This window comes from Emydura macquarii, unplaced genomic scaffold (genome assembly GCF_026122565.2).
Source record: "Emydura macquarii macquarii isolate MOO-44397 ecotype Brisbane River unplaced genomic scaffold, CSIRO-AGI_Emac_v2 contig_968, whole genome shotgun sequence".
NCBI lineage: Eukaryota > Metazoa > Chordata > Testudines > Chelidae > Emydura > Emydura macquarii.
This window is the reverse complement of record NW_027131105.1, coordinates 12267729-12283385: the sequence shown is the minus strand read 5'-3', so window position 1 is coordinate 12283385 and position 15657 is coordinate 12267729. Positions and strand designations below refer to the sequence as shown.

The window sequence follows — 15657 nt, the reverse complement described above, 5'->3', positions numbered from 1 at the left end:
TTGCAGTAGTGACAGATAGTGCAATTTTTGCTGCTAGGGAGATATGGAGAATGTCAATCAGCTCATGCAGCTGTTCTTTAACCTCCTCCAGTTAAATGTGTGGAGCATCTGTCATGCTGTGGAACAAGTCCTGAAAACGTCTAAAATCATCAGCCACAGTAGGAGGCGGTGGCACGATAGCCTCATAAGGTGAGAATGATGAGAAGTGCAGGGCCGGTGGCGCCTCCTCCTCTTGATCGTCCTCATGTTCTTTTTCATGCTCCTGTACCAGTTCTTCCTCTTGTGTTTCTGGAGGCCGTGCATCTAGAGATTGTAAGATTGTTGAGAATGGGATAGATGGAAGACGTCGTATCAGCCGTGCTGGTGGGTTACCAAACTGAACCCTATACATGGCCCAAGTATGGACAGTAAGGTGGAAGAGGAATATGTGGTTGCATCCAGGGAAGACCTTGCCAGGATTGGATACTCTCAGATGTTGAAGGCTATATTTGCAAGACCAGCACTATTGGCCCCTATATGTTGATAGGGCAATAGATTCAGCGTACCCCTACTCCTCTTCATCACTCAGAAAGGGGGGAGCCATTCCTGTCAGAGAGAGTTGAGGCACGGCTTGACTTAGGTGACTGAGAGACTCCTTAAATGAGTGGAGACTCCAGAGTATCAAATACTCTTAGGTCTGATATGTATCTGTACTCCTGTGGTGCATATGACATCAATGGTATCACTGTTGTACATGGTGCCATGGTGTGTTTTTCAGCATGGGCAGCAGGTGGCACCAGCGATTGTTTTGGAGCTGATGGCATACCAGCAGTTGAGATCAGTGCCGAGGTCTTAGTCGGTGCCAACGACTTCTTTGGTGCTAATATTGGTGCCGTTGGCTGTTTCGGAGACACAAAGGGTCTCGGAGCCAGGGATGAAGTCAGGGGCTTGCTTTGGTCACCACAAATATAAGGTGGTGCCGACAGCTGATGATGCTCCCTAGTATGGTCTTTCGACCTTGTCTTAGAGCCTGAGGCATGGGTGCCAATTCCATGGGTGTTGGGGTGCTAAAGCACCCCCCGAAAAAAAATTATGGGTGCTCTGCACCCACCAGGGTGATTACCTGTTGGCGTTCTCTGATCAGTTAATTTCCCCCAAACGGCTGCAGTTGGCTCAGCCAGCCTGCTGCTGGCGATCAGCTTATCAAGTGTTTGACCACACCTCCCTACTCCACAAGGGCTGAGTCAGCCTGGGGCTGCTGCTCTGGCATTGAGCGGCAGGGGGGCAGCATCAAATGCTAACAAGGAGGACGGGGGGCACCCTCCTTGTTAGCAACAACAACAAAAAAGCCTTACAGAAAGGGAGGGTGTGTAACTGAAGCACTAGCCCTGGCTGGGTTCAGACACACAGGGTATGGGATTTGCCCTATTCTGATTGTAATAGCTGGGAGCCCCATAGCTTGCCTGGCTCCTCTTCTCCCCTCTCCTTCCCTCACAAACCAGGACTTTGAGCAATGCAATTACTTTGCTTGCTCCTCTTCCTCCCCTCCCATCACTGGCCTAGTCTTTGCTCAGCCAATAAGAATGCAGTGTGTGGCAGAGCCAATAGCAGGGCTGGGAGTCTCTGCAACACTTTTCAATCTTGAAACAAACAGGCTCAGCTGGCGGAAGCAAGCTCTAAGCAGGCTCTGTGCTTAGTCTGAAGATGCTGCAGCTTTCAGCATGATCTGCCCCTCACCATCACATTGACATGTTAAAAAGGCAGGAGCAAGCTCTTTGTGACACCAATAGACACAGCACAATATCAGCAGCCTTCCTGAGCAGCAGGCCCAGGCACATTCTGGTGATAATTATCCTCACAGACAGCCCAGCTCTGGAAGTTTCAGGCTGCAAGAGCAGCACTGAAGAATGACCACCTGGAATCTTTCCCTGCTGTGAAGAAATAAGTAAATGCTGTCACACCACAAATATTGTTAAATTACACTTAAAACTTACCCATTTTTTCCAATGCTCTAATTTTTTAGTGAATGGCAGTACCACAGTGTGGCCATTTATTCTGCCATTTAATCCCAATTGTGAGAATCTTTCCATGGGCTTTGGTTGGTTCAGGTTAACAGGTAGGTCCACATAGGCTGTTACACAAATGCTGTGAATGCCTTAATCTCACCAAATCTCCCCAGGGTTGCACTTTTCTAGGACCTTTTCCCCCAGAATATCTTCTGAGGAATTGCTGGTTCTTTGTATGTGCAGATACAAGCTACTGCTGCCCTCAAGCAGCCATTTTGTAGCTGTGTGCTGTGCCGTATGTCCTTCTTTTCCAACTCGTAAGTAATCTTAGCTCTTCTTGTACTTACTCTAATATTTCTGAGGGGGACGGAGTTTCATAAACTTAAGTACCTCAGTGAATTTCATTGAAGTTTGGTGTTTACTCTCTCAAATCCTTACAGCTACACGCTGGAAACCTCTTTCCAACTTAATCCTTTTTATTTATCATAATTATTTGTATAAAACCTTCAGTGCACATAAACCTAAGCCAGTTTGAACAGTTTGCAAGATCTGGCTGCCAAAATGTATTCACTATAGATCCATGCTGCTAAGATCCATCATTTAATTACACACTAGATAGTGATTTTTTAAGTTTTTTTTTTTTTTTTTTTTTTTTTTTAGAAGTTTGTTATCTCAACTACTTTTGAGTTCCTGCTCATCTTAGGAACAGAACCCAGGAGTCCTGATCTGCAGCCTGGGTTTGTGGGGACTGCTTCTCTGCTGCCCTGGACCTTGTATTGGCATTTACACGCCCCTGCCAAGGTGCGGGAAGACCCCAATACACACACCTTGCTAGGGGTAAATGATGGCCTTAGATGCAAGGCAGGGGATTAATCCAGAACCCAGCATGATAATTCTGATCTTGCTGCCTGATGTAAATCAGGATCTAGCCTGGGATGGCATTCTTGGGGTTTGAGCCTCAGGAGCTGAAGAGGGGGCCACTCTCTTCTTACCCTCAGCCCAGTCAGAAGATGTTTTTCTCTTACTCTGGCATGGAGAATGAGGGTCAGTAGTCGATCTCGGCAATTGTGACAGCCTCTCTGGGGAGAAGTGTGAGCCAGGATCAGAAGATGAACTCTGAAAGGACTTCTCCATTGGAAGCAATTTAAGTCTGATGTCCCTGTCCTTTCTTGCTCTAGGTTTCAAATCAAGGTAGTGAGAGCACTTCTGAGGAACATGTTCCTCTCCCAAACAATGAATGCCCTCTGCATGGCCATTCATTATTGGGAAGGCGGCCCTGCAGGAGACGCACCTCTTAAACCCAGGAGAACTGGGCATAAGGGTTAGGTAATAGCTTCCCAACAGGGAAGCGAGGGAAGTGGGAAAATGGAAACCTATTCTAGGCTAAAGACTGTAGGGTCATAGAAATTAAAATAAAATAGTAGGAAAAATTAATACAAATGATAATTTTTTTTGAAGAAAAAGATGAAGAACTATAACCTATCTAAGGGAGAGTTTACTACAGAACTATCTAAGAAGATGATGAAAAATTGGCTCTGCTACGGGTTTCATTCCAGACCACAGACAGTAGAGAAGGAACTGAGGGCGGCTGGATACTTCCCGTGCACTGGGCAAAGCAGAAGAAGTGCACATGTGCAATCCAACGGGCACTGCTATCCGACTCCAGATTCAAAGGCGCTGCTACACCTACAATGGAACACCCAAGGGTACATCACTCAAAACACAACTAGCTGTTGGGAATACTCAAATAGTGCTACAAGACTGATTATAAAAAACAATCTAAATACCTCCACTTCAGAAAGTTTTCTGACCACCTCAATTTTCTCCTGAAGGACCCGCCTCAGGGACTCTTTGGCTGTTGTCTCGTAGTTGTGTTTGTCTTCCTGTAATGCTACAAGTTCCTTTCGTATACTATCTTCTGTTTGATTCTGTAAGTAGAAGTTTAAGATTGCTTTGAAATATCTCAGCTACACTCTAATGTAAGTTAACATTTTATTGCAAATACAGTAGTTCTCTATGTTAAACTACAATTAAGATCTATTGTACCAAGAAGAATAGCTGAACAATTTTGTCAAACATAAAATCTTAAGGACAACAAAATGTTCAGTGGCTGTTTGTATGACTGGCTATTAACTGGTATGAGAAAGGCATCTGATAGAACGTTTAGGGCACCAGACTCTAGAACCAGATTTGATTACTTAAGTAACAATAATTAAAACAAAATCTGTGCATTCCTATCAGTGCACTACTAGTACAGTGTCAAATTTAGCAGACCTAAATTTTGACGTTAGTATATGAAAGAGGTCCCACTTGGAAGGTCTAATGTAGGTTCCTATCTTACAGTATTTTCCGTCTCTTTTTAAAAAAAATACAATAAAAGGTTGTCATGAGAAAAAAAATTAAAATAAATGACGCAGTATATTGGTAAACCAGCTATCCAAAGCACGTTTGCTGGTCTGTCTCTAAAATCTCAGATGTCATATTTGCAAAATTGTATTCAAGTTTCCATTTGAAAAATTTGCATCCAGAGCGAAGAGGCCAATGAGCATTGTTTGTTGTGGGGGAAAATCCCTCCAAAATTTGACTACATATTTACATATCTATGCCTAAGGTAACATTATTCATAGTTAATAAATGCTGAAAACTAAGCTTTAGCTAGATTGAATGTCCTCTCCTTGCATATTTTTGACTGTGTACAAGGTCCCAGGAAGTGTTGAATCACAGGTAATTATAATCAAAAGTTTTCATGTTACCATTTCATATCATTTAGGTTTGTCAAAAAGTGCTTAATGAAATGTTTTAGTGCGAACCTTTGTAAATCCCACTGCGGTGGCCACACAGGAAAACAGACAAGATACAAGGGAAGTGGTTTAATTAGGCACAACTTTTATATGGAAAACATATGGCAATGACCAGCACTTTACAGTTTATCAGTCTTTTCTTAATTGTCCCAGCATTTTGGCAGGATTGCCAACAGCCTTCCCCTTTCCCTACCTGGTCTCTGCCTGTTGCTGCATCCCCACCACCTCTCATATAAATGCAGGCTAGTAAAAAGGGGGTGGTTGTCTGCCAGCTGCGCCAGATGATAGAACTGCCAACCCCTTTTCTTGCTTCTTTGAGGGATGCCTTCCCCTAAGTCCACTTCCAACTCGTTTATCAGGGAACTGGACCACCCCCATGGAATAAGTACCTGTGCAGGATGTCTGCCACCTGTTAAAAATTGTGACAATTTGATTTAACCTCATTATGTACCCCAGTGATCCCTTAACTTGCTCCAAGAAAGCCAAAAAAACCCACTCTGCTTTGGTAATTTGTCAGTTAGGGAAAAAATCCTATCCAGCCCCAAAAGACAACAGCACACATGCCCACAGCAGAGTATAAAACCCATTCTTAAGCTAACTTCATGGGTAAGTTGAGCAGGCACTGCTTTTGTGGTGAGAGCTGCAGCGGCACAGGAGCCAACCAACAGAGCTGAAAACAGGAGGGTTTGAGTGAGCATTTGCAAGGGAAGTTTGGGGAGGAGGGGTGTGGTTTCTGGTATTGTTGGGGTGCTCGTTGGGGGTTGTTTTGGTGGGTTTTTTTGTGTGTGTGTCTCTCATTGACAGGAAATAGGGGGAAAAGGCTATGACAGATACAGAGGCAGTAATGGCAGTGAAAGAGATAATGAAGATGACTGGATGTGGAAGCTGTGGGATGTACATGATCCTGGAGGGAGTACTTCAAAAGAGCTTCATTTGTATGAAGTGCCGAAGGGGTTCGATAAGATGATGGGAGCAAAGGAATGAGGAGGCGGAAGGGAAAAACCCAGACCTGCGATGGAAGCAGGACCAACGAACTCAGAGGGGAGAATGCTGGATGAGGAAAGTGGCCAGTGGAAGCATGTGACTGCGAGAACCTGAAAGAGGAAAAGTACTAGTGAAAGAGAAAGAGCTCAGAAATAGGTTTGCGGAGTTGGAACATGAGAAAGGGGCACAGCAGGTGGTTGCTGAAGGCGGGAAGGGCAAGGAAGAAGAGAAGAGCAGCTAGTCCTATACAAAAAATGGATACAAAGAGCCAATGGAGATACCACCAAATAAGAGCCCCACGAGGATACAGGAATGGTTGCAGAAGATTGCAAAGGAGAATAGTAGACGAGATGACTTGCAGACAGAAAGAACAGGGGATACGCTGGAGTATCACACTGTTACCAGGAAAAGGCAGGTCTACGTGACTGGGGACTCCGTGCTGAAAAGAACAGACAGGCCTGTAACCAGAGCTGACCCGGAGAACAGATGGGTGTGGTGTCTGCCAGGTGCTAAGATATGGGATGTTGACCTGAGGCTGAAGAAGATCCTAATGGGAGCGGGAAAGAATCCACTGATTGTTCTTCATGTGGGTACAAATGATATAGCTAGATTCTCGCTGGACCATAGTTAAGGAGACTATGCCAGGCTGGGGAAGACTCTTAAGGAAATCGAGGCTCAGTGATCTTCAGTGGGATTCTACCTGTCCTTAGAGGAGAACAACAAAGGCATGACAAGTTTCTGATGATCAACAGATGGTTCAGGCTATAAGGTGGTGCTATAAGGAGGGCTTTGGGATGTATGGTCACTGGGAGGCATTCACGGACAAAGGACTGTTCTCTTGGGATGGACTTCACCTGAGCAGGGAGGGAAATACACTTCTAGGATGGTGGCTGGCACAACTGATTAAGAGAGCTTTAAACTAGGGAGCTGGGGGAGATGGTTGGGAGATGCCCAGGTAATCTCCACGCCTGATTTTAGCATTGAGACAGAGGAAAATGAAGTAAGAAAGCACACAGAAGTGGGGAGCAGAATGGACATTATGAAGAAGTGTAGTGTAGATACCAGTCTAATAGGCTATATTGGCAGTAGAATGACTGTGCCAAATCAGGTAAGGAATGTGAGCGAAGCCAAAGAGCAAAAATTAAGATGTTTGTATACCAATGTGAGGAGCCTGGGTAACGAAATGGAGTAACTAGAGCTACTGGTAGAGAAAGTGAAACCAGATATTATAGGGATAATAGAAACATGGTGAAATAGTAGTCATGACTGGTGTACAACTATTGAAGGGTATGTGCTGTTTAGGAAAGACAGATATGAAGGCAAAGGTGGTGGGATAGCAATGTATATCAATGTTGAGGTAGACTGTAAAGAAATTAGAAGTGATGGAATTGATAGGACAGTGTCTGGGCGAAAATCACATTGGGGAAGAAAGCTACTAGAGCTTCCCCTGGGATAGTGCTTGGGGTGTGCTACAGACCACTGGGATCTGATTTGGACATGGATAGAGACCTCTTTCAGGCTTTTAATCAAGTAAATACTAGTGGAAACTGTGTGGTTATGGGAGACTTTAATTTCCAAGATATAGACTGGAGGACAAGTGCTAGTAGTAATAATAGGGCCCAGATTTTCCTGAATGTGATAGCTGACAGATTCCTTCACCAAATAGTTACTGAACCAACAAGAGGGGATGCCATTTTAGATTTGGTATTGGTGAGTAGTGAGGACCTCAGAGGAGAACTAGTTGTAGGGGACAACCTTGGTTTGAGCGACCATGAGCTAATTCAGTTAAAACTAAATGGAAGGATAAACAAAAATAAATCTGTGACTAGGGTCTTTGATTTCAAAAGGGCTAACTTTAAAAAATTAAGGGAATTAGTTGGGGAAGTGGATTGGACTGAAGAACTCATGGATTTAAAGGTGGAGGAGGCTTGGAATTACTTCAAGACAAAGTTGCAGGAACTATCTGAAGCCTGCATCCCAAGGAAGGGGGAAAAATTCATAGGCAAGAGTTGTAGACCAAGCTGGATGAGTAAGCATCTCAGACAGGTGATTAAGAGAAAGCAGAAAGACTACAAGGATTGGAAGATGGGGGGAATCAGCAAGGAAAGCTACCTCTTGGAGGCCAGAACATGTAGAGATAAAGTGAGAAAGGCCAAAAGCCAAGTAGAATTGGACCCTGCAAAGGGAAATAAAACAGATAGTAAAAGGTTCTATAGCCATACAAATAGGAAGAAAACAAAGAAAGAAGTGGGACCGCTAAGCACTGAGGATGGGGTGGAGGATAAGGATAATCTAGACATGGCTGAATATCCAAACAAATACTTTGCCTCTATTTTAATGAGGCTAATGATGAGCTTGGGGATAGTGGTAGGGTGGCTAATGGGAATGAGGATATGGAGGTAGAAATTACCACATCTGAGTTAGAAGCCAAACTCGAACAGTTTAATGGGACTAAATCAGGGGGAGTTGGATAATCTCCAACCAAGAATATTAAAGGAACTAGCACATGAAATTGCAAGCCCATTAGCAAGGATTTTTAATTAATCTGTAAACTCAGGAGAATTGCTAACATAGCTCCTATTTTTAAGAAAGGGGAAAAAGGTGATCTGGGTAACTACAGGCCTGTTAGTTTAATCTCAGTAGTATGCAAAGTCTTGGAAAAAATTTTGAAAGAGAAAGTCGTTAAGGACATTAAGGTTAACGGTAATTGGGACAAAATACAACATGGCTTTACAAAAGGTCGATCGTGCCAGACTAACCTGATCTCCTTTTTTGAGAAGATAACAGATTTTTTTAGAGAAAGGAAATGCAGTGGATCTAATTTTCCTAGATTTCAGTGAGGCATTTGATACAGTTCCACATGGGGAATTATTAGTTAAATTAGAAAAGATGGGGATTAATATGAAAATTGAAAGGTGGATAAGAAACTGGTTAAAGAGGAGACTACAATGTGTCATACTGAAAGGTGAACTGTCAGGCTGGAGGGAGGCTACTAGTGGAGTTCCTCAGGAATCGGTCTTGAGATCGATCTTATTTAACCTTTTTATTACTGACCTTGGCACAAAAAGTGGGAATGTACTAATAAAGTTTGTGGATGACACAATGTTGGGAGGTATTGCCAATACAGAGAAGGATTGTGATATCATACAGGAAGGTCTGGATGACCTTGTAAACTGGAGTAATAGAAATAGGATGAAATTTAATAGTGGAAAGTGCAAGGTCATGCATTTAGGGACTAATAAGAATTTCTGCTATAAGCTGGGGAAGCATTACTTGGAAGTGACAGAGGAGAAGAAGGACCTGGGCATATTGGTTGATCAAAGGATGACTATGAGCTGCCAATGTGATGCGGCCATGAAAAAAGCTAATGTGGTCCTTGGATGCATCAGAGGAGGTATTTCCAGTAAAGATAGGGAGGTGTTAGTACCGTTATACAAGGCACTGGTGAGACCTCATCTGGAATACTGTGTGCAGTCCTGGTCCCCCACATTTAAGAAAGATGAATTCAAACTGGAACAGGTACAGAGAAGGGTTACTAGGATGATCCACGGAATGGAAAACCTGCCGTATGAGAGGAGACTCCAAGAGCTTGGCTTGTTTAGCCTAAACAAAAGGAGGTTGAGGGGAGATATGAGTGCTCTTTATAAATACATCAGAGGCATAAATAGCAGGGAGGGAGCGGAATTATTTAAGTTCAGCCCCAATGTGGACACAAGAACTAATGGATATAAACTGGCCATCAGGAAGTTGACACTTGAAAATAGACGCAGGTTTCTAACCATCAGAGGAGTGAAGTTTTGGAATAGCCTTCCAAGGGGTGCAGTGGGGGCAAAAAACCTAGCTGGCTTCAAAACTGAGCTTGATAAATTTATAGAGGTGATGATGGGACAGCCTAATTTGGCAATTGACTGATCTTTGACTACTGGTGGTAGATATGCCAATGGCCTGTGATGAGATGTTAGATGGGATGGGTTCTAAGTTATTACAAAGAATTCTTTCTTGGGTGTCTGGCTGGTAAACTCTTACCCACATGCTCAGGGCTTAACTGATTGCCATATTTGGGGTTGAGAAGGAATTTTTCCCCAGGGCAAACTGGCAAAGACTCTGGGGTTTTTTCGCCTTCCTCTATGCCACGGGGCACAGCTCACTTGCTGGTGGATTCTTTGTACTTTAAAGTCTTTAAACCATGATTTGAGGACTTTAATAACTCAGTCATAGGTCAGGGGTCTATTACAGGAGTGGATGGGTAAGGTTCTGTGGCCTGCGTCATGCAGGAGGTCAGACTAGATGATCATATTGGTCCCTTCTGACCTTAAGAGTCTATAAGTTTTGGATGAGGCGGGGGGGAATCAGAGGTATAAATACCCAACCCACACCCAGTGCACATGCTGATCTGCATCCTCACCTGAGTCAGCCCCTTCTGGTTTCTCTTTGGTTCAGAAAACTGACACCCCTGCCCCCCCACACACACACATGCACGCGCGCACATTTCTTGTCCACCCCTCAAAACCCAAGGCAGTAGGGACAATTTTAAAGAAGCCAGTATCCTTTTCTCTCTGCCAGCCAGCCAAAGTCCCACCACTCAGAAGCTGCAGTGAGTCCATTTGAAAGTTTGTGTTCCAACTGCACTGAAACATAATTTTGAAAAATGTCAAGGAGACACTGCCATTCAACATTCCTAAATACTATATAATCAATCTAAGTGAACTACCTACTTTTGAACACGCTTGTAATTGGTTTCCCATGACCTCTAACCTTGATAGTAGCCTGTCTTCATCTATTAAAGCCTGTTGGAAAATATAATAGATGTAATTTAACAGAATAAAATGTTTGTACTGTTTTTGCATTTCATAAGAAAATTCTTAGACATTAAATATCTGAAAAAGGTATCTATCACTTCTTTTAGAGACATTCACTTCTGGAGCAGTTAGTAGTAACTGGTTAGTTCTAAGATAAATGTATATGTGCATTTAGTCTAGTAGGAGTAATGTCTCCTTACCACACATGGGAGAGAACCAACCTTCAATTTTTACTTATATTCATTATAATATATTGAAAGTTATCATTTATAGCCCACTGTATATTAACTGCTTAAGCTGTACATTAAGAGAAATCCTGCAGATACCTGCCAACTAGTATCTGAAGCCTCCTGTGTGACAGCAAGCAGTCGCTGAAGGGTGGCCAACTTCTGTTCCAACATTTGTTCCCTATGTAAGGCCTCCTACAATGAAAATACAGATGCAAGCAGGTCAGTTTAAACTAACTATTGGGAAAAATAGAAACAATGCAACATATAACCAAATACTGTTAAACTGAAAAAAAGGGAAAAAAAAGATTGGCAGATTAAGTCATATGTTCCATTATTTTAAGTTACAGCAATGATACAACAGCAAATTTTTATTTATACATATTCCTGTAAATGTTTAAGATGAAAGATGTTACACTACAAGCTTAGATTCTTAAAGCCTTTTCATACCAGTTCCAGATACACTATAAGTACATTCAGTGAAAGAACACTTTGACAAAGTCTCAATAACAACTTATTGAGGGGTTTTATATTTGTAAAGGCTGTGGATCAAGTCCTATTAAAAGTGATTTTGTGAGATTATGCTGGAAATAAAAGGACCAGAACTTCATTTTACCTTTCAAAAGTTAAATTTTACAGAAAGTTACAACTATATTCTAAAGTACGTGGCTTTAGGAAAAAGTTACGGATCAGCTTCTACTCCACTCTGAATATATTAGAAAAGTAATGCCATCATGGCACTTTGCTTCTTACAACTACAGATGGATAAAGAGACAAACTCAATTTTCTCCAATATATCCAGTTCCCCATCAAAAGATAGGCCAACAAATACTGATTTTAAAAAGGCAATAAATTAATTAAGCAGTAAGTAAAGTTTACACAAACACATAAGTAATCTGTAATTACATCTGACAAAAGTAAAAGCATAAGAGTACATACATCGATGTGAATACAATATGTGAAGAATGGCAATACAAATAATGAAGTGAAAGTTTTTCAGAGAACCATTCAGCACGATAGTATTTTAAACATTAAGTATTAAACAGTAGATTCTACTAGTCTTTTCTGTTAAATTACGTGAAACTGCCAAACTAAAAAAAAAAAGGTAGGTAATGTTTTTTCTTCCCACAAATGGAAGGATCAAGTTCACTACAGGCTTGTCTATATGGCAAGTTACTGTGCTGCAAACCAGGCCCTGAATCTACAGAACATTTGTTTGGCACGCAGTAAAATCCCATGTAGACATTGCTACGACCCAGTAAAAGTTCCTGAGTACAGTTTAGCATATTACTATTTCAGAGTTTAGTATGCTAAGCCAAGTCTAGGACTTCCACGTCAGCTCTTGTTTAAAAACTAAGTATCTTGCCTTAGCTATCTTCAAAATATTGACTGAATATAAACTATTACCGTGTTGTCTTTCTGAGCCTGAAACAATAGCTCTGAAGTATGACCTGCCCCTCTGATCTCTGGATGCTAACTGAAGCATGATAATGACCATTTAAAGGTCAACATCAACTATTTTACTGCTGAGCACTTTATAGCAAGAACAGTCAGTGGTGCATGCAACGTATCCATTGCTACTGAATGCAATGGTTTGCTATTGGGCTGTGGCGAAGGGGGTAACGGGAACAGCTAATTACTGAATGAAAAAATAGGAACTAAAGCTCTCCCCCATCCCTTGAAAATCCTAAATCAATCCTGCCGCTGCCCACATGGTGCAAGTAAAGAGAAGCAGCATTTATGTCGTCACTAGTGACAAAACCCTCAACCACTTCCTGGATGCCCAAAACCCCAGACTTCTTCCCACACTTTTACAGGTACCAAATGCCCCAATTTTTCATTATCCCATTTGTTAAAACTTGCAGTTCACATCTATTTGCCCTTCCCCATAACCCAAAACAACATCTACAATTCAGTTAGTACTATGTCAATATAAAAGAAATCAGTGGAATTATGAAAGTAACAAAACGAGGAAAGGGCAGCATAAGTATTACAATATTAAAATAAATACAATACCATAGTGATCATTAATTTTCATAATTCACTCAACCTAAATTTTTTAGTTTTAGAACCTGCCTCATAATTTTCAGCTTTCTATAGAATTTAGCACTAGAGAGCTGTAGAAATCTTACCACAGAATTTAGGTCATAGGAAGAACATAAGAACGACCATACTGGGTCAGATCAATTGTCCATCTAGCCCAGTATTCTGTCTTCCAACAGTGGCCAATGCCAGGTGCTTCAGATGGAATTAACTAAACAGGTAATCATTATGTGATCCATCCTGTTGCCTATTCCCAGTTTTTGGACAAACAGCAATCCCTGCCCATCCTGGATAATAGCCATTGATGGACCTATCCTCCATGAACTTATCTAGTTCTTTTTTAACCCCGTTATAATCTTGTCCATAGGTCCAGCTTGTTATTGTGTATACCATACAGACCGTTATTTTTAACACTAAGAACACACATACTGAAACCTACAATCAGTATCACCTCTAACAGCTCTAACACCTCTAACCTCTGTCTTTAAAATATATCCACAAATCTATTTAGAGTGTGGTATAACCTTTTATTAAAGGCTACCTCTAAAGGACAAGTTTTTGTCAGTCCTCTGAATTACTTTACAACCATACATACCATGTAAAAGCAAACATAGATTCAGTTGTATGTATAGAGTGGGTTGTTTTAAATGTACACAATGACATGCATGCACAAAGCAGAGATGTCCAATTTTCATACACAATTACCATAATTCAATACAAACTGTCCGTGCACATTTTCATGTGAACAATTTTAAAATTTGGACTCATTATATAATGTACACTCTTCTACTGAACAATATTATAGTGAACTTCTTAGCCTATGTTACTTTTGCTTTATTCTGAAGAAATTAAAGCAGAGTATTATGAACATTAACGGAGGTGTACAACATGTTGTCAGACTGAAACTTTGATAGCCTGTTCTGTCCCTTCATTAATTCGCAAAGAATTTCTTAGTTACAGTAGTTTAAATATTTATATAATTTCCATATGTAAAATGGTAGACTGTTTTCAAGAGTAAAATGGATAGTACAGTATTGTACTTTTACCATCTAATTCGATTATAAACTCTTCGTCATCAGGGACTGTCTTTGTTATGGGTACATACAGTGCCTTGCAGAATGGGGCCCCAGTTAGGCACTATCATCATATAAATATAGCTTCCAATATTACATGGCTAATCTTCCTACTGTACCTATTAGAATTGATTTCCTTAAATCAGCATTATGCCACCGTGAATGGGCATTAATTATTATTACACTTGCATTTCACTAGCAAATAGAGGGCTCAATCAGCTAATAAGGCCCCACTTGTCAGTAGGGATGATCTACATGTTATTTTCAAAGAAACATGTATTTCTACAATCCCTCTTTAAAAGGGGTTGTCAGGACACTATGGGCCCTAGTCTATTCTGTGGCCTATCCATAGGTCCCTCAGTAAAGGTGGCTATAAGTTCTAGGGAGAATAAGTTCATCTGTACATTCCCAGTCATGTCACATCTTACCCAGTAAAAGAAATATAGGTGTTAAGCAATTCAGTGCCATATTAAAAATTATCAGAAAAGACAACACACACATGAATGCACATGCACACAGACAGAGGGTAAACTCCATACGGATATGGACATCATGGCTGAAGGAGCGAAGCTAAGAGGGCAACTAATTTATGACATAAGTAGCCCCACTTTCTGCAACCTCTTATTTTCACAACAAAATCTGGTTACATGCAGCAAGGCAGAATGGGGAAAGTAGCATAAATAATGTTGACTGAGCACCAGAAAAGTACTGGTTTTTATAAATGGTCACCAAAATAGAAAATAAATGATTTCTGCAACAGTGTCAAAAAGACTCTCACACTAAACAAGGAATACACATAAGGCCTGACTTCATTCACATTTACACTGATTTCAATAGGAATAACTGCTGAAATCAGTTATACCTATGTGAAACCAATGTACATGTGAACGAAGTGAGGCCTTATGTGTCCTGAATATACAAGTTTACAGTAGGCACCCTGCCGAACTCTAGTACAAGGTAACTACTCCATTAATTAAGTTTAAATGAAAGACTAGTTTCTAGAGAAATACTTTTTAAAGTTCTCCTTCAAGCCACTAGATGGTGCAGTTTACCCTTCTTTATTCAGAAAGGTTTGGAGACACATGCATCAGGTCTTAAAAGTACCAGAAACTTGGACATGACTTTTGGTAGGAAGAAAGATCTAGTCTCAGAATCTCAAAGCATGCTATTTGCAAGAAAATGTATATACACATTTACAGTACACACAGATCATGCTCAATATAACCTATGAGTGAAATAATTACCAATAACTGCAATTCAACTACCTTTCTGGAAAAGTTAATTGCCAAGAGCAGGGTTATTTCCCTAGAAGGAAATCTAAATCACAAGGTTTTCAGAGGTCAAATAGTTACTCCATAAAAATCTTTACATAAATTGATGGATAATCATACAGGTGAGTGAGTAGTATTTTATCTGACGATCTTAAGTCTTGCTCATGTGCTCAGCATCCAACTGATCAACATGTTTGGAGTTGGGAAGGAATTTTCCCCTGGGTCAGACTGGCAGGGAACCTGGGTTTTTTTCCCCCTTCCTCTGCAGCATAGGGCATGGGTCACTTGGAGGTTTAAACTAGTGTAAATGGTGGATTTTCTGTAACTTGAAATCTTTAAACCATGATTTGAGTATTCCAGTAACTCAGCCAGAGATTGGGGGTCTATTACAGGACAGGGGGTGGGGAGAGTGAGGTTCTGTGGCCTGCAGTGTGCAGAAGGTCAGACTAGATGAACATGATTGTCTCTTCTGAC

General features: G+C 41.2%; 1 protein-coding gene across 17 annotated transcripts in view; it reads right to left on the bottom strand.

The window, feature by feature from the left end:
* SLMAP (sarcolemma associated protein) overlaps positions 1–15657 on the bottom strand; it is a 152810-nt gene that overhangs the window by 54029 nt on the left and 83124 nt on the right. For all 17 annotated transcript variants that reach the window (XM_067544216.1, XM_067544215.1, XM_067544226.1 and 14 more), the window contains exons 7-9: positions 10896–10991; positions 10486–10557; positions 3773–3913 (exon numbers count right to left, since the gene is read on the bottom strand). In XM_067544216.1, coding sequence (XP_067400317.1) covers positions 3773–3913; positions 10486–10557; positions 10896–10991 — 309 coding nt within the window. The remainder of the gene's footprint in view (positions 1–3772; positions 3914–10485; positions 10558–10895; positions 10992–15657) is intronic.